We start from the raw sequence: 23,079 nt of genomic DNA, 5'->3' as shown, positions 1-23,079 counted from the left end.
AACCCAGATTACCTACAAAAAGTAATGATTAGTTTGACAATGGACTTTAATGGCAAAAATAGAATGTCAAAAGTAATAGAATACTCTTTATGAGTGTGGGGGTAAGGTTGGTTTTTATTTTTAATTATTTTATATCTTTAATATTTAATGTTGAGATTAATGGCCTCTGATGTAAATTATACTCCTGAAGGAATAAGTCATAGACATTAATTTCCTTGTCCTCAAGGTAAAAAAAAGTAATGGAATATTTTCAAAATGCTGAGGGATAACTGGCAATATGTAATATTTTTAGTTAGGCAATCATGCCAGTGTGAAGGCAAAAGAAAGATATTTTCAAAGACAGTTTACCATTAATGGACTCTTAAAAAAAGAACTTTTAGGAGATTTACTTCAATAAAAAGAAACTATACACAAAGTAGGATGCAGGAAGCAACAGTGAATAAAGACTTTGTGAAACATTTTGGTTAATCTAAATAAACATTGACTATAGCCCTGGCTGGTGTGGCTCAGTTGGTTGGAGTGTCTTTCCAGAAACCAAAAAGGCCATGGGTTCAATTCCTGGACAGGGCATGTGTCTAGGTTGCATGTTTGGTCCCTGGTAGGGGCATGTTACGTACTAGAGGCAACCAATCAATGTCTCCCTCTCTCTTTCCCTCCCCCTCTCTTCCCTCTCCTCTAAAAATAAGTATGTCTTCAGGTGAGGATTAAAAATGTATGTGTGTGTGTATATATATTTACTATAAAAGTAATGACTACCAGGGGAATTAAAAACAAGGTGGAATTAAAATAGGCAACAACATGGAAGATGTGAGAGAGGTGATGGTTGATTTTTGTTAAGTTTAGAGAGAAAACAGAGAAATAAATTACTTTTAAACTTTGTTAGATATGCAAATTCAACTTCTAAGCCAGTAGAGGAAATAAAAGAAAATGAAATGAAATGAAGAAAATGCTGCCCTAGCCAGGTGGCTCAGTTGGTTGGAGCATCATCCCATGCGCTAAAAGGGTGCAGATTTGATGCCCAGTCATGGCACATACCTAGGTTGCAGGTTCAAGCCCTGGCCGGGGCACATACAGAAGGCAACTGATGTTTCTCGCTCACATCAATGTTTCTCTCTCTCAAGTTAATAAACATATCCTCGAATGAGGATAAAAAAAGAAGAAGAAGAAAACACTAATAGAAAACAGAAAAGGATGACCCATGATTCCACTGCTGGGATTATACCCTAAGAATCCCAAAACACCAATTCAAAAGAACCTATGCACCCCAATGTTCATAGCAGCACAATTTATAATAGCCAAGTGCTGGAAGCAACACAAGTGTCCATCAATAAATGAGTGGACCAAAAAACTATGGTACATTTACACAATGGAATACTAAGCAGCAAAAGAAGGAAATAGCTACTACCCTTTGCGACAGCATGGATGGAACTGGAGAGCATTATGCCAAGCAAAATAAGCCAGGGGGTGAAAGACAAATACCGTATGATCTCACCTGTAAGTGGAACCTAATCAACAAAACAAACAAGCAAGAAAGATATAACCAGCAACATTGAAAGAAAAAACAATCCGATAGTAAGGAGAGGGAAGGAGGGAGGGAGGAACAGGGAAAAGAAAGGGGAGGGTCAAATCAAGGAACAGGTATAAAAGACCCCTGGACAAAGCCAAAGTGGGGAAGGACTGAGGGTGGGAGGTGGAGGTGGGGGGGGGGGGAGGGGAAAGCGGTGGCGGGAAAATGGAGACAAATGTATTTGAACAATAAAAAAACAAAAACAAAAACAGAGAAGGAGAAAAGAAAGGGCAACAAGGACAAAAATAAATCATGTTGTAAAAAAAAAAAAAAAAAGAAACATAAGTAAGATAAGAAGTAATGGTCCTCTTCAACACCCACAATGCCACGTCCCAGCAGCAGCTTTCCAGACCTTCACCAAAACATACACATGCAGTCATGCTGCAAATGCCTACAGGATGAATGCTAACTACTTAGCAGAATATGCTAAACCCCTTTATGATTTGGTCTTGGCAACCTATGTAGCCCCATTTGGTTCTACCACAACCCCATATATATCTTAATATGAACCATTTGGTAGTTCCCTAAACACAGGATCTGCATCAAACTTCTAGTATCTGTTAGAAAGCCCTTCTCCCCATCCTCTGCATTTGGCAGGCTCCTGCTGTTTTACAAGACATTTTCTGAAAACAAAAACAAAAGCCAGCTTTTCTGTGACAGTCTTCCTGATTGCCACCCTTCTGGGTACAGCAATCATTTTGTATTTCCATAGCACTTCTGCATATACTTATATTGTCCAAATTTCACTGTGTTATAATTACATAAATGTCCTTCTATGTCACCTTGAGCTAATTCATCTTTGACTCTCTAGTACCTGGCATACAGCAGGTATTTCATAAATGCCTACTGAATAAAAGATGACTACAGAGTTTCTAAACAAAAGGGGAGGTTACTATGGCTCAGTAATTTTAACATCTGCAGCTATTTCTTACCTCTACAATACTCTTGGTCACGGTAGGTCTTCCTCTTCGAAGTTCATTGGCTTCTCTTTCTACAAAACAGAGTGGTACTTTTCCTACAAGGACCAGAGAATCACTAGTGTCTGGAAATATAATTCCAAGGCCCAGATCTTCCAGATTTTTGTGGTAACACCTAAAGGGATAACCTCAAATGTAAAAGTATTACAACCTCAAATGTAAAAGTATTAGTTCATTCACATTTCAGTACTGGTTCCAAACGCCTGATAGTTTCTCAAAAGCTGCCGTAAGTTTTGTAAGTTACACTGCTTTTCTCACATTTATGAGTATTTGTTTAGGATTTTGTTAGTAAATTTCTTTTTTGAATCACAGTAACTTTTTTTTTTTCTCTTTTCCATTGAGAGAGTCAATTTAGTTCTAAGTCGTGTTCCTAAGTCTTTATTTTTCACTGAATAATTGCTAACTTCTCATGCTGGCTCTTGAAGGAGTTTGGCACAAATAAAAGGGCTGAGAGTGTTTTGAATCACCAGTAAAGCAGGGAGGTAATTAACAGCCCCAGGAACTGAGAAGTCCTGATTAAGGAGATGTAAATAAATGGATCTGCCTCTAATATAAATTATGCCCCATGGGAAAATACTTATTGGCAGTGGCATATTCCCAAACCTGAAATAAACTCAGAGACAATTCTCTCTTTTTTATTTCCAACAGCCAAAAGTGGGGAAATGTCCTGTCTTGTGACTCATTACATGACTTGCCCCTTGCTTGCGGCCCAGTGTTTTACTTTCTTCCCAGTATGATTATGATAATGAAAACTAAGAATCTAGAATGCACCAAGGCAAAGCATAATGGAAGCAATTACTGAGTAACTTTGCTTTCAGAAAGAGCACAGCATAAACATTGACTGTTCCAAGAAATGGTAAGAGTATTCTAAGCCAACTGCTGGAAAAAATTATCAGGGAAACTCTATCCTATACTCACCAGCTGTAATATAGTGGAAAGAATAGCATTTGGAGTCAGAAAACCTGCCTCTGAGTGCCTGCTCCACCACTTAATCATTGTTATGACCTTGAACAAGTCACATAACCTCTCTTAGTCTCAGGTGACTCATATGAAAAAAGGAACAATAGTTACGCTTATACCTCACAAAGTTGTTGTGAATATTTACACTATCAACAGCACATCCTTGTGGTGGTACTAACCGTAAGAGTCTCCTTTGCTCCTCTGTTACTGTTATTTCTAGTGGAGGACTTACAGTGGAAGCGAGTAATTTTTTCCGACCAGAGCCTGGTGGCTGTTGCTTCTCATAGGAATCTATTGGGAGAAAGACAAATGGGTTAAGAGTAGGAAGTGAAGTCTTCTAGATTCAGATAAAAATGAAGCATGGCAAGGCACAGCCATGTAATTACTATAGTGCTTAGCAGTGGTTCAATGTACAGTTTTAGGCTTTGAATTTCCATTATTAAAGTCAAACTAGTGAATATCCAGTCTGTTTATTCATGGAATACAGTATTTCCAAAAATAAGAAATAGAAGGCTTAAATCTTATATTCAAATGAATAATGCAATGTTCCTATAGATAGTCAATAAATGCGGCTTTAATTACAGAAGTGAATGATGTGGACTGCTGAGGAAATAAAGTGGGTTTACTCTAACAGTCCTGTGGCTCAAGAGGGCCTCCCCATTCCTTCAGAAGGGTTCGCCAGTCTTTGAAGACTTAAGTCATTAGTACTATTCTCAAATGGTCCAGGGATTAGAGCAAGTAAGTTTTTACTATACTTTTTCCAACAATTAGATCTTCATTTTACAAGAAAAAGTGAACATGGAGGGAACATCATTGCCATTCTAATCCATAAAATATCACCCCAGGTCCTCGCCTAACTCTTTGACATTAGGTATTTCATTACTTGACCATAGCAGTTAAGAGTTTCCTTGTATTTTACCTCTTGGGGAACATACTGCTCAATGATGAGAAAAAAGGGTTGCAAAGATTAGAAAGCACGCACCGACTTTGGAAGGATACATAACAAATTAATGATACTGGTTGCATCTGGGGAGAGAAACTAGGTGGGGTGAGAGACAAAGGTGGAAAGAGGACTTGACTATATTTCCTTTTGTACCTTTCTGACTTAAACCTACTTGATTATACTTATTCAACCACAAAATTTAAAATAAAAACAATTTATTGGGCTTTCTGAGCTGCTGGTGGTCTCTGCCTGATAAACTGTGAGGAAGGTACACCAAGATCATATGGGCAGCCCTGGCTGGTGAGGCTCAGTGGATTGAGTGCTGGCCTGTGAACCAAAAGGTCGCCAGTTCGATTCTCAGTCAGGGCACATGCCTGGGTTGTGGGCCAGGTCCCAGTTGGGGGTGTGTGAGAGGCAACTGACTGATGTATCTCTCACACGTCGGATGTTTCTCTCCCTCTCTTTTTCCCTCCTTTCTCCTCTCTGTAAAAGTAAATAAATAAAATCTTTAAAAAGAAAAGATTATATGAGCCCATGGCATATATTGGTGCCTGACATCATAATGAAGCAGCCTAATCCTTAGACACCCAATCCTTAGAGTTTATGATAAATATACAGCAAATGTATCTTTGACAATGCAAGGTCCACATGTTTGAATTAGTAAAGTGAACTACTTCATTCTTTCAGTTTTAAAAGAAGCTAAACCAGAGGACTTCAGCTTAATTTTTAAAACATACAATTCATTTTCCTCACAACAGTCACAGTTAGAAAAACTTTCAGGTATAGTCATTTGGCCGAGGCATCTCAACTCTCTTTTAGTCCCAGGTAGATCCTTACCAATAATAAGCTGCTCCAAACGGACACGCTCGTGGGCAGCATGCTGATCCACCAAGACTAGCAAATTTCCACCTAGAAGATTATCAAGGGTTACTAGAGTTTCAAATTAGTCGATCAAGATTAAAATAATCAGTCCTGGCTGGTGTGGCTCAATGGACTGAGCGTCAGCCTGCAAACTAAAGGGTCACCAGTTCAATTCCCACTCAGGCCACATGCCTGGGTTGCAGGCCAGGTCCCTAGGAAGGGGCGCGCGAGAGGCAACCACACATTGATGTTTCTCTCCCTCTCTTTCTCACTCCCTTCCCCTCTGTCTAAAAACAAAACAAATTTTTAAAAAATCAGTCGATTCTGCTAAAAAAAGATTAAAATAATCATGTGTAGAGCGAGCAAAAGGTTAATTCAAACTACTTAATGAGGTGAGCATAAGAGAAACATACTGAGTAGTAAGAACTGTATATTTTATTTCCTTAAATGAAATTATGAGGAAAAATACAACAAATTTATGTCTGATGAAAAACTCTTTAGTTCATTATTATTTCATTTATAAAACAAAATTAAAACCCTACATTTTAATCTTTAAATAATGGTTTCGCTTTATTAATTCAAATTTGGTAGAATGAAGGATCATTAAACAATACATTATTATAATCAGCTGATGTTGATTTGCAAGCTACTCTGGAACTGATGAAGAATGTAACCTACTACGCTTTAGATCAGAGTTCAGAAAATTTTTTTCTGTGAAGGACCAGAGAGTAAATATTTCAGGTTTTTGAGACACATGGTTTCTGTCACAGCTACTCAACTATTCATTTTGAACCAAAGCAGCCACAGATAACATGTGAAGATTGTAGCTATGTTCCCGTAAAACTTAGTTTCTGTATACTTTTAATATATCAAGAAATATTCTTCTTTTGCTTTTTCCCAACCACTTAAAGAATGTAAAAACCATTCTTATCTACCTGGCAGTAAAAAAACAGGTGATGCCTGGATCTAGCCCACTGGCCACAGTTGGCTTTGATTTAGACTCAGGCTTTTCAAACTTTGATGGGCACACAAATCATCTAGAGATCTTACTAAAATGCAGATTCTGACTCAGTTAAGTGAAGGGTGGAACACGAACTTCTGCGGTTCTAATGAACTCCCAGGTAATGGATGCTGTTCACAGACTGTGAGTAGCAAGGGTTCAGGTGCTCAAGTGCAAGAGAGGAGGCAGAATGTCCTGACCCGGAAAGCCAAAACTCATCTTTTTCCTGTTGACAGGAGGACTGATTCTCACTTACATGACTACATCTTTTAGCTTGTAATTTTAATATTTCTGGCCAAAGAGTTGAGGTTTATTGATACCGATCACATTGATTAAAAAAACTCTCTTGAATTTAATCAAAATAGACACTGCCTCTTTTCCTGGATTCTACTAAAAAATTGCTTCTCTGACACTATCAATTCATGGCATGCGAGCTAAGATTAAAGAAAAAAGGAAATAACTTTTCTGACAGCATGTTCAACCACAGGAACAGGCCCCAAAATGCTGAATTTTAAAGTCCTCTGAGGATAGGAGGAGTTGCAGCTGGTTGTGATGAATACTGAACATCCTGTATTGGGCAAGAAAATGGAATAAATAATAAATTGTGAGGGAGTAACCTCAAATTTGAAACTCGAGCCAATGTGAATTACTAAGAGTCAGTGACCCTAAAAGAATCACTCTTGTACCTGACTGTGGAGGAATGGCTTATAGTTTACATAGTGTTCACAACCTTTTTCATTCCCTGAATGATGCAGAATATATGAAGGTAACTACTAATGCTGGATGCTGTATTTTGAATATTCCAACACAACAGAATACAAGTCTTTTATAGGCAAGGATTTCTGTTATATTTCTAGCACGTGTAACAGCAATCAGGTACATAATAGGCACTCAATAATGATTTACAGAAAAAATGAATGAATCCTTATTCTTTAGGGTATCATAACAGAACAACTTATGTTACTGTAGGTGGAAACATTAAAAAATGCCAATATATGACAGTAATTTCACTATAATTTAAAACATTAATATATTTGCCCATTACAAAAATATGTGCAGGTAGTAAAATATGTTGTTAGTTCATTGTAGGAATAGGTTGCTTTTGATATTCATGAGCAACAGTAAAAATACATTTTGATTTAGAAAAATGCATTTATCTAAGAGCACCCTTTGTTGACAGCTAATCGATACAATGATAATATTGTATCTTAAGAGAAATTTAGAAAGGTCCCTTTTATTCCTTTGCACATCAATAGATTTTGTGGCAACACCCATCTTGGATGCCATTAGTTGAGATTTGAGTATTTTAACAAAGAATTCCAGATAATCAACACTTCAGAATAAAATCTATTCATTTTCTAGAAACAGTAATACTATAATTTGACCTTCACTAATTCACTAATGATAACTATGACAAAATTTTGGTTAACTTGCCTTTGATCTAGCATGACATTTATTAGAAAAGTCTACATTGTAAACAGGACAAAAGGGAATATTTTGAAATACAAAGGGAATGAACTGTTCAAACTTCAGAAGCACTTGCCTGCAGGTCTACCGATGTGGAGCCAGCTCGTCCACTTGTGCTCCGGGGTATCAGCCACGCAGGCCTTTTCTGGAGCCTTACAGTATCAAGCATTGTAAATGTGCTCAAGAATCTCCCAGTTTAAAGCAAAGAGCCTTCTCTCACCCTCGCCCTTTTCGGTCTCTCTCTGCCACGTCACAGATGTTTGAGTCTCTCTTTGCAGTCTCTGCCAGCCTCCCCCCACCTCTTCCCTGAGACAGTTCTCACTTCAGGTCCCTGACTTCCGCTGTCACTAAACTGAACAGATCGTTTTGATCCTCATCTTACCTAACCTCTTGGCAGCATTCATGTGAAGTCTTGGCTTTACAACACGACCTTTGTCTGTTTTCTTCCTATTTCTCTAGCTGTTCCTTCACAACTTTTTCTGCTGGTTCACCCTTTTCTGGCTAGCCATTAAATATGGGAATTATTCTAGGTTCAGAATCTCTTTTTCCTTACCCTTCACTTTTTTTAGTTAAGTAAAGTTACACTTATGACTTCAATGACCAACTTTGTGCTGACAACTCAGATTCGTACCTCCATACCAGAATGCTTTTCTAGTCCCAAACCTGTAAAATCCAACCACATTCTTGACATCTCTCCTTGAACATTTCAAACAGATTTCAGCTGAACTCAAGACTTTCACTTTCTGCCTGCTTTTTATCCAACATCACGATGTCCTATAACATCATCTACTCAGTTACAGAGGTCAGAAAACCAGGGGCCATCTTTGATATATCTTCCCTATATCCAATCCATGACCAAACCCTGTTGACTTTATCTCCTAAATATCTTTCCAAAGCATTCAGTTCTCTCTGGTCCACTTTGGTCCCAGCTATACTGCAATATGCTCCTAACAGGCTCTCTGCATTACTGGGACTGCACCCCCATACCTAAGCCATTCTCCATACTGCACCCACGGCAAGATTTTCAAAATGTAAATGCGGCGTAACACACGCCACCACAAAAATAACATTAGAAAAACAGTAAAAAACGAAAACAGAAAGCTTTCAATTGTATCCAGTTGGTGTTGGGACAAAGACAAACTTGAAATTGGCACTTGGGACCGGTCCTCATCTTCTTGATCTAACTCCAAGTGCACTTGCCCTGCTTCCCCTCACGAAAGGAGAGGAAATCACAAATTGCACGCTATTCTCTCTGCCAAGAATACTCCTCCCTCTCTTCTTTCCCTGGCTAATTCATACTCATACTTCCAACCTCTTCTTTTTACCAAGAAAACAGTCCCTGGCCTCCCTGACTAAATCAGATCTTTCAATACAGGTTCTTAAGGCCTTTTTCTCTCATCCATAACACTAGCTAGAAATATTTAACATTTGTGTAATTATCTGTTCCTCCTCCATGTATTTCTCTTCCTCACCATTGTATCCCTAGGACCTAATACAGTCCAGGGCATACGACAGGTATTAAATATTTGTTGAATGAGTTCATATTATTTACAAACTATTACTGTTTTATTAAAGCAAGTCACCAAGCAATTGCATCTAACTTTTGATAAACATAGTATACTTCATTATACAAAGTTTCTATCATTATGAAGGGAATACATAAAAACATTATTTAAAAGTCAAACAATAAAAAATATTTTAAAGTAAAGCATGAAATTTCCCCTTTGCCTACTTCCATTCTCACTCCCAAAGTAACTACTGTTTAATGGCTTAACATGTATCTTAGCTATGTATGTCTTATATATGTATGTGTATGTGTACAAAATTGAATGTGCTTTAAAACTATCACTTCAAAATATTAAGTTAGATTGGTTTCCCCTAATCTTTCCAAACCCTTGCAATGGTAGTGCATATACAAAAAAACCTTAAAGGGGGGGCTATCAGAACAGTAGCTGGTTACTCGTCAAGGCTAATCTCCACTCTTACCTGCCTCACCGTTCTCTTCAGTCTTAGTGCTCATTAAACAGGCAATAAACTTTTTATCCACTTGCTGGAGAACCTGCCATACATTGAAATAAGTGGTACAACATTAAATAAAAATTAACGTAGGCTTATCTGTACAGAAAGAGACAAAACTATTTAATTTAGAGTTGTTTGCACTATAATTTTTCATAGAGGTGCTGATGAACCTAAGGGGTCATCGGGGAGGATAAAGGGATGGGCAAGCAGAGTGGTCAGAAGACATAACAGGAACACAGACTGGGCATCTGAGAGGGATGTGCTAACAAAACTTTCGAGTAGACCTGAAATGTTCCCAACAGAATGACCTTTCTTAATGTGTAATATAACCACAGAATTATTAATATGACCAGAGATTGCTAACAAATAAAGGAGAATAAATTTTTAAAATTTACACAAAAGCAAGGAAAAGCATTTTTGAAAGAGCTAGTCCATTAAAGCAGTAAATTAAAAAGCCACCTGTGGCTTTAGGCTTTGATGGCTCCTCTCTGTCCAGGTCCTGATAAGGCTCCCCTCACACCCCCTAATCTGTATCGCTACCCCCGGGCCTATTTTGGATGGAGTGACTGGGAGTTTACCTCACTCCTAGTTTGTCTAACCTCCTAATTTGTTCCCATACTGAAAACAAGGAGACAGAGTCATCCAGAGAGTGGTGTAGAGAGAGGGAAATCTAGAAAAGCAGATGAGACAAGAGGTCCCTTTTGCTAATGGAACTCCTCAATCTAGGACATCTCCTAAACCATGTCATTTGTAGCCTCACACAACATAGGGCTGTTTAAAAAGGGACATTGTTGCACATTTGAAGACAATGTCTCTCTAGTACGCAGTTGATTTATAAATTATTGTCAAAATATAAAGTCAATTTATGAACCTTAACACTGTGAGCCTGAATCCATAATTTATCCCTCCAAACCTGCTCACCCTACTAAGGACATTTTTTTCTTTGTAATTACTTTTAGTCCTTTTCTTTTTCTTCTGATGATGAAGTTCCAGTAAGAATTTAAAAAACATCTGTGCCTTGAGCAGGGTGGTCTATATCATTAAATAAATCCAATTTCACAAGAGTTAGTCTAGCTTGGGGCTTAAATATATTTTTTATGAGCTATCAAGTCAATCTTTTACCTGCATCGAATGAATCATGTCTTTGGTGAAACGATAAGGATACAAGATGTTGTGAATTTTAACTGCTAGGCTCTCAGCCTGACCACTGCTTACATCGACAGCCACCTAGAAAGACCCAGAACAAATATCATTTAAATGTAAATTTTTTCTGTCTGCAGAACTGTTTTACCAAAGGTCTCAAAGTGCTTTAAAAACATTCGTTTTCATAGAACCAACTAGAGGTGGGCTGTATTCAGAAAATTTATAGAAATTCAAAAGGCTCTATGAACAAACTCACTGACAAAAACTGACATTATTTCAGAATAACAATTTGTCTAGGCTCCGTGATCAAGTCTTTAAAGGTATCTTAACTGAAGAATCAATAATTAAATGCTCATCTCCTCCTCGCCCTCATCACAACACAGTACACTCTGTGATAGCCCACGAAATGAGAACATACACTCAGTTCCAGGGATGAACTGTTCCTCCAGTAGAAGATTCACTACTTTATTTAATAACGGTTTTTATTATCACCACCCTAAATACTCTGCCAGAGGTTTTTAAGAGTAGTGAACACTTTCACTATTCCCACACTGATTATGTTTAATCCAAAAGTAAAGCTGGACTCCCAAAATGCTATTAATTCTGATTCCTCCTTTCTACATTAAACACTAATTTCCAAATAAATTATTTGGAAACATATCCACTTTCCATTCATAATTACAAATTAGTATAGTCAGTCATGCCCATACCCAACTTAAATGAAATTCAGTTAACAAGCGAAGAAAAATTGCTACAGACCCACCTCTGGGTAACGGGCAAATACTGGATTGTCCCATTCCGAGAACAAAGACTGAAGTGATTCTCTACCAACAGCATCATCCACAGTATCTAGTGCAAAAGGGTACAGGTAAAGTTGGCACCAAGAGCCTTGGGGAAAAAGGTGAATGGCATCTCATATTTGGTGTGGTATAGCCTAAAGACCAAAGATCAGACACACTGTCCCCATATTCTACAAAGGTTCAGAGTTTGCCGTTTGCAGTATCTCTAAATTGTTTTTATCTGATACTTTTAACTGGAGTTGATGACTGTATCTTCTGGCATTATAGCTTTTCCTCCAAACTGTTTTCAAGAGATATTTCAGAATACAAGTCCAGAAGAAACAGGTTCAAATTAGTAGCCTCACTTCCTTTAGTAAAAAATATGCCTTATCTATTTTCAGAAACAAAGAAAAAATAATAAATGTCTCTAGTTTCTTTTTTAAATATAAGAGTTTTGCTTACATAAAACTACTGCACTATGGAGCACAACTCCAATCTTTAAAAATAAGAAACAATTTCTCAATCACAAGACACCACCGACTGCATAACCCCCCAGTACTGTCTTGAAGTCTGGGAAAGTAATTTCTGATCTAAATGTATGCACAGAATCACTTAGTTCTGCTGTTAAATAGGACCATGGAGTATTCCTGGTTCCAGTAAGGCGCAGCTGGCATTGATCAAGCTTAATAATACAACCCTTCTTTGCTTTTTCTTCCTTTTTTATTTTTTTAGTTAGGTGGTACGCTATGTCCGCGGTGTTCCAGCAATCTCTGTTATTGCCCCTACCTCTGTTATTCTGTCTCATCACAGTGCTCTCTTCCCGAGCTCTAGGAAGGAAAGGAAGAACAAGGTCGCTTCTAAAAGGATGACACCTGTACTGAGATCCTAAATGTAAAAAAAGAAAAACCTAGGCATTCGAACTCAAAGTATAAACAGACTATTATAAATTAAAATCTCTTTCTGTACAAACTGAATCAAGACCTAAGGCAGACTGCTAAACTCTAGATGGAAAGTCAGAAGTTCGTTAATGAAGTTACCCTGCTAACTTAGAAATCTCCATGAATGCTTAGTCCCATTATCCATCTGTACCTGACAGAATGAGGAGTTTAATCTGTACCTGATTCTCAACAGGGGCAATTTTACATGGGGAACATACGGCACTATCTTGAGACAATTTTGGTTGTCACTACTTGGGTAAGGAGTGCTACTGGCATCTCGCAGACAGAGGCTACGAATGCTGCTAACATCTTACAACGTATCAGAGAGACTCCACAACAAAGACTTACCTAGTCCAAAACAAGAGTTCCACAGTTGAGAAACACTGTATTAAACATATATTGGTACTTAACTGTCATCCTTCACTACTGAGTACAACCTTCACAAGTCCCCGATTTATATGTCTCTTATCCCAATATATGTATTTATTACAAAATTTATCTCATCATATTATAATTATATTTAGATCTCATCACATTATAATTATATTTAGATGTCTATCTTCTATCGCTTCTCAGCCTTTTGGTTAAGATCAAGAGTAGATAGCTAGCTATCTGCTTTAATAGGCTGTAAACTCCTAAAAGCAAAGTCAGTTAATCTGCAATGTGGCAGGGCCTAGCACTGTGTGAACAATCAATAAATGAATAGATAAATGAATAATAAATTTGGAATCTAAACTCCAAAGTCCAGTAAGATCTGGCCCAAAATGTGTCCTCCTCTCTGAAGGATGATGAGATTTGTGTTTTAGAAATAATGCTGAATTTGACAGTTTTTTCAATAGGGTCAAAACATAATGAAACTATTGTTTCAAAAAGATAAATTGGTTGAACAAAAATTGGAAATTAATTTAGAATGATAAAATTAAAGTAGGAAGTAAAATAAGGTTGCAGAGTTAAAGATACTTTAAAAACTGCCAGGCCTTGGAGACTTGATACAACCCCTTAAAATGACCTTTATGTATCCTCTCTTCTGCACAATTAAATTTACCTCTTAACAATTCATCTTATGTTTGTTTGTTTGTTTTAATCCTCAGCCAAGGATATGTTTCTTGATTTTAGAGAGAGAGAGAAAGGGGAAGAAACAGAGAAGCATTGATATGACAGAGAAATATCGATTGGCTGCCTCCTGTACTTGCCCTGACTGGGGATTGAAACCACAACCCTGATATGTGCCCTGAAGGGGGATCGAACCCACAACCTTTTTGGTGCATGGAACAATGCTCCAAGCAACTGAGCCACCCAGCCGGAGGCATCTTCTGTTTTTATGTATGGTTTAAGAATGTCTTAATCTCCTGCTATACATCAGCCATTTCAAGAAAGGTAACAGTCCATTAAGGAGAGTACTTAGGAGCCATCTTTTCATGGAACTTGTTTCTGTATCCAAATACTTTATTTTTCATTATGAAACTGAGTCAACATGATCTTCAAAAGTTCATTACCAGAGTTGCTAATCCAGAAAGTTAAGTAGGTTGAAGTGTTTTTTAAACATCTAGATTTATTTAACAGAAGCAGATGTTTATGTTGAGTATGGTGGCCAACCAAGATTTTCCCCTTTGTTTAGCAACAGTCAGCTCAGTTTAATGGAATCCAGTTATTTTTTATTACCGTATCAGAAGCAGTTGCATTTCAGGAAGATGAGGTGCCAGTTCCTTAGATTTACCTCTGATAAGCATTCAGTATAAATCAGGACATAAAACTACATTGATTGAAAAACACATGTGTCTTTAAGAGCAACCTGATAGTCTCAGGAGCACATTGAAAGGAAAGGGTTTTCTCCTATTTAATTCTTTGAAATTTACTACTGTGATTATTTTTTTTACAAGGGAAAAAACTGGAACCCACTGAAAAATAAAGATCTTATTTAATCTTAAATCAGAACCCCCTTCCAGAGACATTAATCCTAAAGAGAAATTATAAATTAATTTGTGATTACATTCATGTAATTTACATTTTTTTGGCAACATTCAAGACTTTTAATATGGAGGCACACTTAATGTTTATCCTCCTGGTACAAAACCAAGAATTACAGCCAGATGGAAATCAGCTCTACCATCTCCCAACATCTGGCTCTAAACACACAGCCAAAACAATGTCACTATTAATGTTGACTTAGACCTGAGAACTCAGAGTCCTAGGCTAGGCTCTGATGTAGCCTTGTGGTATGATCTCAAAGCCACATTACTGTCTTCCTGAATAATAGCTACTTATACAATAAACAGATCAAGTGGATTAGCATATGCATTATAATAAAATACATTTGAAAAGTATAGTTATGAAGGCACATATTTAATCTATATTCCAAAAAGACTATGGTCAAGTCCTATTCTCTAAAAAAAACAAACAATAACACATACTGAGCCTTTGATTTTACTGGGAAACCTAGGATGATTACAGGATCATTCTGGCTGTTTACCTGGGAGCTGCACTGAGCGACTTCCAGAAAAATACTACACTGGCGTTGCAGGTGCCTTTAAATTTCTAGGAAAGTTGTCTGTTTGGGAGAAAGGGGAAAGTGGGCTAGGGAAGCACAGTGGATCTTCTCTACTATTAATTGTACCATTTCACTAACAACTGTCTCGCCCTGGCCAGGTGGTTCACTTGGTTGGAGCATCATCAGTACACCTAAAAGGTTGCGGGTTCCATCCCCCAGTGGGGTGCATATGGAAGGCACCAATTGATGTTTCCCTCTCACATCAATGTTTCTCTTTCTGCAATCAATGAAAAAAGATTCCTGTGTGAAGATTAATAAATAAAAACTGTCTCACACATATACATTTATGTCTCACATTTATGTACACTTCCATTCTATAACAGTGTTTCATTGTATTTCTAGCTTTAAATAGTATCGGACCTAGAGAATCTACATATATAATAAAACACATTTTATAACTAAACTTCAAAATGTTCTATCTGCTGAGATAATTTTCAAAAGCATTTCATGCCAGTAGACATTATAGACTTACCATTCTCAAGTATCACATCCACAGCCACAGTTGTTAGGTCCTTAGTACAAGCAGCCCGAACGTCCTCAGTAGGAGCAATGAATGTGCTAAGTCCAGTTATTTTGTTGATATAAACCATTCTTCCAAGGGCTACATCAAAGTGCTGCTGCCAATCCAAAGAACATGTGTTTGACTCTTCATTTTCAGAACAAGTTCTTGCTATAGATTCCTCACTCTGAAAACAAGTTCCATTTGTGTTGGCTGTGGAATTGTCTATGTGATTCATTAACACTCCACTGAGAGAGTTAGGACTTCCCACCTGCTGTTCTGAAGCTATAAGAGCATCTGAATCTTTACTATTAACTGCAGAATGATTATAGGGTAACGCCAAATTTGTTTCTGATATCACAGAGTTCTTTCTTGTACTGTTATTAGAATATGTTTCACTATCTTTATTGAAGGAATTATCCTGTGTGACAAAGTCTGACATTGGGACAACACTCTCTGTTTTTTTAGGTTCACTTTTGAATGACATATAAGAATCCAGGGATAACCCATTGTACAAGTCACTGTCTTTCCTACTGGAATCTGATTGGGGAAGTTCAATATAATGACTCATCATCTCCACTGTCTGAGTTTCTTTTTCAGAGCCTTTCATTCTGGATAATTTAGAGGCTAGTGATTCAAGTGACTTCTCAACATCCAAAGGTTTTCTATTAAAATGAGATGGATCCTTTAGTGTTACAGCGCTTTCTCCAAAGCAAGGCATCTGTTGTTGTAAACAGTCTTCTTCCTTGGAGAATACAAAGTTTTCTGAATACGGAATGTGACTTACTGGTTGACTCCTACTATTTGAATCATTATGTTTCATAGCAGTGATTTTACACATGTTAAAGTTATCTAAGTGGTTTTTGTCTCTCTGTAGAATGTCAGGTTCAACTTGAGGACTGAGATTGGTAGTGATTTCAGAATTATTGTTTTCCTCCATTTCGGCATTTAGAGGATTTTTAACCTTCCCATACTGTCTCTTGAACTTTTCTAAAGATCCTAGTTGTGAATTTAAGCTTAGTTTTTTAAGCGCTATGGGTCTGGAGGAGCCAATCAACTTATCTTTTCTCTTACTACCACTACACCAGGTATATGCAGTTTTTGGTATAGGTTTGTTCTCTGACCTATAACTTACATTTGTTCTGCACAATTTTTTGTTGGGCAGTTGAGCAAATTCTTTACTTAAAGTGCTGGTTAAATCTTTCATGTTTGGAGTCTCAACTGAATGGTGTATTCTATTTCCAAACGTTTCTTTGGCACTCATAGGACCAGGTTGAACACAATTTTTAAACGAATGTTCTGTTTCAGTTGGTTTAGTTTGCTCACTCTGTACCACATGAGTTATAAAACCAGTGGAACATAATTTAATTTGCCCATAACTAAAAACATTTATTCCTCCACAATTACTAGGTTCTTTTTTTCTTTTTTCTTCCTCCCTCTTAGCACCATGTACTCTCAGTGATGTTGTCTCAAAAGGCAGAGGTTGGCATCCGATTTCAGTAGCACCTTTAAATGTCTCTAGTTGGGTCTGAATTCTATTATTTTTCCGGATGTCCGCAGCCATGACATGAAGAGTAGTACTTACTTTCTGTATTTCGAGATCATTTCCATTCTCTTCAAAGTGACCTAACGTCTGAAAAGGGCTCGCAAACATTTCTGAACTGGTTCCACATGCATTTTCTGAAGAGTTAAGTTCCAAGCAAGATGTTTTATGTTTCTCATTTTCTCCTGACCCAGATGCTTCAGCTCTCTCTTGTTCTAAGATGCTTGATGCTGAGCAAGAGCTATCTTTGTTTTGTAAAGTTGATTCTGTCATTTTACTATGCCCTGGGCCATCCGATTCACATGTATGCAAAAATGAATCATTTGTATTTTTTCTGATAGTTTCTGAATCCCCAGAGTTCTGTGTGTTTATGTTTTCTGTAGTTTTTCTTTTTACAGCTTTTGATTGCAAATTAAACATTTCATAGGAATCCAAAATATTATTACATGCTTCTTGGAAATTTACCTGGTCACACTTCTCATCCGAGGACACATGCTCCTGAAGAGTAGCACTAAATAAACTAAAATCATTATCTTCACTAAATTCCTTAATGTCCTCACCTGATAATTCCACAAATAGTTTTTCTTTCTTTAAAAACTTCTTCATTCCTTCCTGAATGCAAACCAAAACAGTATCCCAGTTCTGAAATTCAATCAGAGTTTTTGCTGGCTCTATGCATACATCATATTCACAGAATTGGCACTGCACATTGATTACATATATCCCATAGAGTTCTGGGTTAGATCGGTGCCGAGGGTTTGAATTCATTTGCCTACTGGCAGGGCCATTTTTTGGCTTGCAAATGATGCTTTCTTTCCTTAATAAAAAGTCAATGAGTTTATGCAATTTCGTCCTTAAAATCAGTCTTTTGTTCACAAACAAAAACTGCATATTCTTATTGTAATGGGCTTCAGAGCTGATATAGCCACTAAGCTCAAAATCCTTATATTTAAAATTTATTTCTCTTAACTTTTGGGACCTACCTAGTCCATAAATTTGACAAAATCGTGAACATATGTCTTTGGTTTTAGGGAGTTGAAGAACCATAGAACCAGAAACATCATTTCTCAAAGAGAAAGAAATGGAAGGGTGCATGAGTGAAAGAGCTTCTATCCTCTGCCTAACCTTCTCAAACTCCAGTCTAGGATCCATGCATTTCCTCCTTACAGGTAACTGATAAAATAGGTTAAATACTGTTACTGTTGTCCCAGCACTTGGCCTAGTCAAATCAGCTTCACAAGCTTTCAGGGCTTTTCCATTTTGAAACAGTTTCACAAAAGTTTTCATTGTCCTGTTTTTCTTGGATGAAATTTCCACAGCACTGGCCATGTCTGCTATACTGGCCAAGGCCTCCCCTCGAAAACCATAAAACCTCGGGTTCTCCAAGTCCTGTATAGAGTTGCATTTACTAGTAAAATAACGATTTCCTACCTTGTCTATATCATTGCTCCCTATCCCAAAACCATTGTCTATCACTTGAACTTGGAAGGTTTCCATATTCACCCTCACTGCCACACATTTTGCTTCAGCATCAATGCTGTTGACGGCAAGCTCCTCCACACATTGGCCTAAGGAGCATATAGCCAAACCAGAACGCAGTTTGGCTTGTACTTCATCTGACAAGCACTTGATCATGGCAGGTAGAAATCTGGTGCGTATGCCAGGCTGTGGTTTCCTTTTCTGATTGAAATAATGGCCTATGGGAGAAAAACAAAACACACAAGCACACTATCAAAGCTTCAAAGTTACATAGCATTACCCTTTTCTCTGAAGCAGTATGAAAAAATATCATCTGACGTACATGAAATCTCTTATTAAACCATGTAAAGCAAAACAAAACAAATTATGGCTCTGACCTCTTGGCAAGTCACACAGCTCATGTTTGATACAATGGATTTAACATCCAAAGTGGCACTGATAATTTCATAATTTTCATCGATTCCTTCTAAATCCACATGCCCTAAAGTGAAGTCATAATCACATTTGAAGTTAATCCATGAAGTCAGTGTTTGAAATTCTAATCACTTCACCAGAAACAGATGACTACACTCTCCTCAAAAACATTAGCTAGAAATTATTCACACAAAAAAAAACTCGTTAGTTTCGTAACATTCATACATTACACAATAACCATGACTTTTACAACACCTTATAAAGTTTTAAGACATTGTAATATGAAGATGAAGGAATAGGAGGAAATAAAGTCAAATTATTATATCAAGAAGAGATGGGCATAAAGAGATTATTATTAATAACCATTGTTATTATGATTAAGTGTCGTTACCTTGGGGGAAAAAGACTGGGAATGGGTAAGGATAAGGCAGGAAAATTTCTTTTCATTATAAGCCTTTGTTTGATTTTTAAATCTTGTTAGTGTATTTACTTTGCTAAGTTTTCATAAAGTTATTACTAATATCCTTTTACTTTTGGTCTTTACAGTAGCTACAAACTACCTTGGCAATAACAATGATGGTAAGGGGATGTCTAACTTTGTTTTTTAAGTTTCTCCTAGGTGGGGGGAAAAAAAGAAAAGGAATAATTAAGATGATAGTGCAATTAAAGGTCCCCTCAACTGAGAGAACAGCATGGGCTACACCTCTCGCAGGTGGTAGGGCTAGTTTTTCAATCCAGGAAAATCATAGGTATAATTGGAGATCTGGCGATTTCCAAGACAAGTAATATAAAGCTTTGGGGAATGGGGCCCCGGCCGAAGGCGACCACCTCCCCCGATCAGGCTGGGCGTAGGCGCCACCCCGGCCCTTCCCCCACCTCGCAACCTTAAACCTGGCCCGCCCCGACGAGGGCACCCGCAGTGAAGGAAGGCCGCGAGATCTCCTGGGTCCAGAAAGCTGACCCGCAGCGGTCGGCACAACGCTTCTGGTGTTAGAAGGGCGCCCGGAATCCTCCTTTCGTCCCCTGCGTTCCCCCAAGTCACCTCAAATCCTGCTTTACCAACTCCAAATACCAACCGCCACGGAGGCCAGCTGCGCGCTCCTTGGCTCGCGAGGCTCGTGCACGCGCGAGCTCAGAGCATGCGCTCCTGAGATTCCCCGAGAAGTCCCTGTCGTCCGTTGACACTCCCGGGCGCACGCGCACTAATTGCGTCCCAAGGTCTTTTCACACGGGTACCTCGAATTCCCAATCCTTATCCCCTTTTGGCATGGTGTGAAAAACTGTTTCTAGCAATTTTTACTTTCGTGTTTTTTTTGTTTCCTCTTTCCTGCTCGTTTGCACGTTACCATTTAATTCAATATATTATTTTATTTGCTTATTATGTGTCTTCTCTCACTAGACTGAAAGCAATAGAAAGGTACAGATTTTGTCTGTTTTGTTTACTGCTGTTATCCCTATGGCCAAGAACAGTGCCTGGCTTATGTTAGGCACTCAATGAGTGAATACATCCAGAGGCTTCTATATTATCAAATTATATATTGTTTAAGAACTGAGAAGACTGGGAATCTACCTACCTCCACAGTCTTAATTTACAGATGAGGACACCAAGACTCCCTTCATTGCTTTTTTGGGTGTCTTCCCAATACCACCACGGCTTTTCTAACAGAATGAGTGGAACCCTAAGAACACTGAAAATAGGTGTTTTGGGAGTCATTAACCAGCTTTTGCTGTCTCATTTTAATTGAAACCTTATATTTAAAAAAATTGGAATTTGTGACAAACTTGTCAAACCCAGTAAGCATTTGATATGTACCTGCTTACCAGCTGACCAAACCCATCAAGAGATTTCTAGCGCTAATGAAGCAAATTCTGATTACTGCTTTTATTAGTTTGCCACAATAAACCACCACTGGGTGGCTTAAACTACAGATACTTATTTTGTCACAGTTCTGAAAGCTAGAAGTCTGAGATCAAGGTATAAGACATGGTTTGATTTCTTCTGCAGATTCTCTCCTGGTCTTGTAGATGGTCATCTTCTCCCTCTGTCTTTAGGTGTTCTTTCCACTGTGCATGCACTTGTTAGGGTCCAAATTTCCTCTCCTTATGAGGACACTGGGGCATACTGGATTAGGGCTCACACTACTGACTTCATTTAACCTTAATGACCTCTTTAAAGGTGCTATCGCCAAATACAGTCACATTGTGAGGTACTGGGGGTTAAGCTTTAACATATGAATGGGGGTGCATAATTTAGCCCATAACATTGCTTTTTGTGAATTCCTTACCCAGAGAAAAGGACAGCAGAAACTCAAGAAAACTAAAATTAGTCCAAAACATCACTTTAGCAGCTAACGAAATGAACTTGTGGCATTTGTTCTTATTAGGTGTGCAATTTCCTGAAGCAAATTTCATGGAAACCATTTAAAAATAGAAATGATTCAAAGTAACTAACTTTTTCTTTCAGACCCCTTTTTCATTTCTTTTTTCTTTTTTTCTTTTTTTTCAGAGAGGGGAAGGAAGAGAGAGAGGGAGAGAAACATCAACGTGAGAGAGAAGCATCAATTGGTTGCCCCTTAAACACGCAGGAAATCAAACCAGTGTCCGCTTTGCAGGATGATGCCCACCCAACTGAGACATACTGGTCAGGGCCAGGCCTCTTTCCCTCAACATTATCTTCCACAGATGTTTACTGAGTGAATACCTTTATTTTGCCCCAAATGAAGTTCACCCTACACAGATGGATCTCATGTGTTTTTATTAGAATTGTGTACAGTTGTAATCCTTCCTTCCATCATACATATCGTACGCAGTAATATTCAAGTGTTGATACTAAAATAACTTACTGAAAAATCCTAATATTGGACTCAGAATAATTCTATCTCTGTTAACAATAAAAAACAAAACAACTGAGTTTCTCCTGGAAAATTTAAATTCAGGCTATTATTTTACAATTTGGAAATCTGAGTAATCCAAATTTAAGATGACTTTCTCATTGTTGAAGTTTGCTCTGTCGATGTGCGATTTGGGACTTCCTCTTTTCTCAAGCCATTCCTGCATATGACGCACTTTGGAGATGGGACCTTGCAACTGTCCTTGCACCGTACCCTGGTCAGTGTTCTGGACCCATCCTACCAATCCCAGCTTTTTACCCTCAGCCTAGGGGAAAGAAAAAAAAAGAGAGAGAGAAATCCAGTGAGATTAAACAAAACAAAGTGAGACTACAATCTGTTGCCAGAATGTTGGCCTAGAATCAAGCCACTGAAACTAATCTGATATTGTCCAGAACAGTCAAAACAGAACAGCAAGAAGAATCTCATTGCTGATTTTAATATGAAGAGTTGGCCACTTCACTTCATTTCCTTTTACTACCCTGTAAAACCCAGGCACTAGGATTTTTTCACTTTGTAGTACTAATGACTTAAGATCAACTCAGATGCTTTCAAAATGATTCCCGAAGGCTAAATGTTGTTAGGATACTGGGCTGTATCTTGTACATTTTCCCCCTGCTTCCTAATCAAGAATCTATTGGATATATTAAGTAGAAAAAGCATGAAGTTATCTGATCCTTCTCTTTGTCTTCAGCCAGGGCCATACCTAAACAAATCCAGATGAATGAGGGTCCATTATATCTTTAAAGATCTTAAGAGTATTGCACAATTTCCTGGGCAACCCATTCCATTGTTCTCCCTGTAGAGAAACTGTCTAACCCACTGTCTTTATGTTGTATTCAAAGCCCACTTTCCGTCATTCTTCTAGGGAAGAAAAAGCAACTGGTGATCAGCCTCTGAAAAACCAAAGTTTCATGAGATCACATAACTATCAGGTTTCCACTTTCTTTTCTTCTGTCTAAATAATCATGTCTTTAAAGTTGAGTAAATTTATGAAGACCATCTAATCATTGTAGTTGCTCTTTTCTTAGCCTTTCCAGTGTTTTCTCCTTTA

General features: G+C 37.9%; 1 protein-coding gene across 10 annotated transcripts in view; it reads right to left on the bottom strand.

Moving 5' to 3' along the window:
- LOC129065885 (acylphosphatase-1) overlaps positions 1–23,079 on the bottom strand; it is a 44,003-nt gene that overhangs the window by 7,327 nt on the left and 13,597 nt on the right. For 4 of the 10 annotated variants that reach the window (XM_054567251.1, XM_054567250.1, XM_054567248.1 and 1 more), the window contains exon 3: positions 21,860–22,293. In XM_054567251.1, the coding sequence (XP_054423226.1) occupies positions 22,078–22,293 (216 nt within the window). In that variant the 3' untranslated portion in view covers positions 21,860–22,077. Of the gene's footprint in view, positions 1–2,499; positions 2,660–3,683; positions 3,796–5,284; positions 5,357–9,761; positions 9,835–10,916; positions 11,022–11,700; positions 11,787–12,502; positions 12,602–15,674; positions 19,967–21,858; positions 22,294–23,079 lie in introns of those variants that run through there. The other 6 variants (XM_054567243.1, XR_008528624.1, XM_054567252.1 and 3 more) reach the window with 6 other exon arrangements.

Source organism: Pteronotus mesoamericanus, unplaced genomic scaffold (assembly GCF_021234165.1).
Source record: "Pteronotus mesoamericanus isolate MK-2021 breed Mesoamerican mustached bat unplaced genomic scaffold, CSHL_Meso_final contig_182, whole genome shotgun sequence".
Lineage (NCBI taxonomy): Eukaryota > Metazoa > Chordata > Mammalia > Chiroptera > Mormoopidae > Pteronotus > Pteronotus mesoamericanus.
This window is presented reverse-complemented; position numbering and strand designations above follow the sequence as displayed.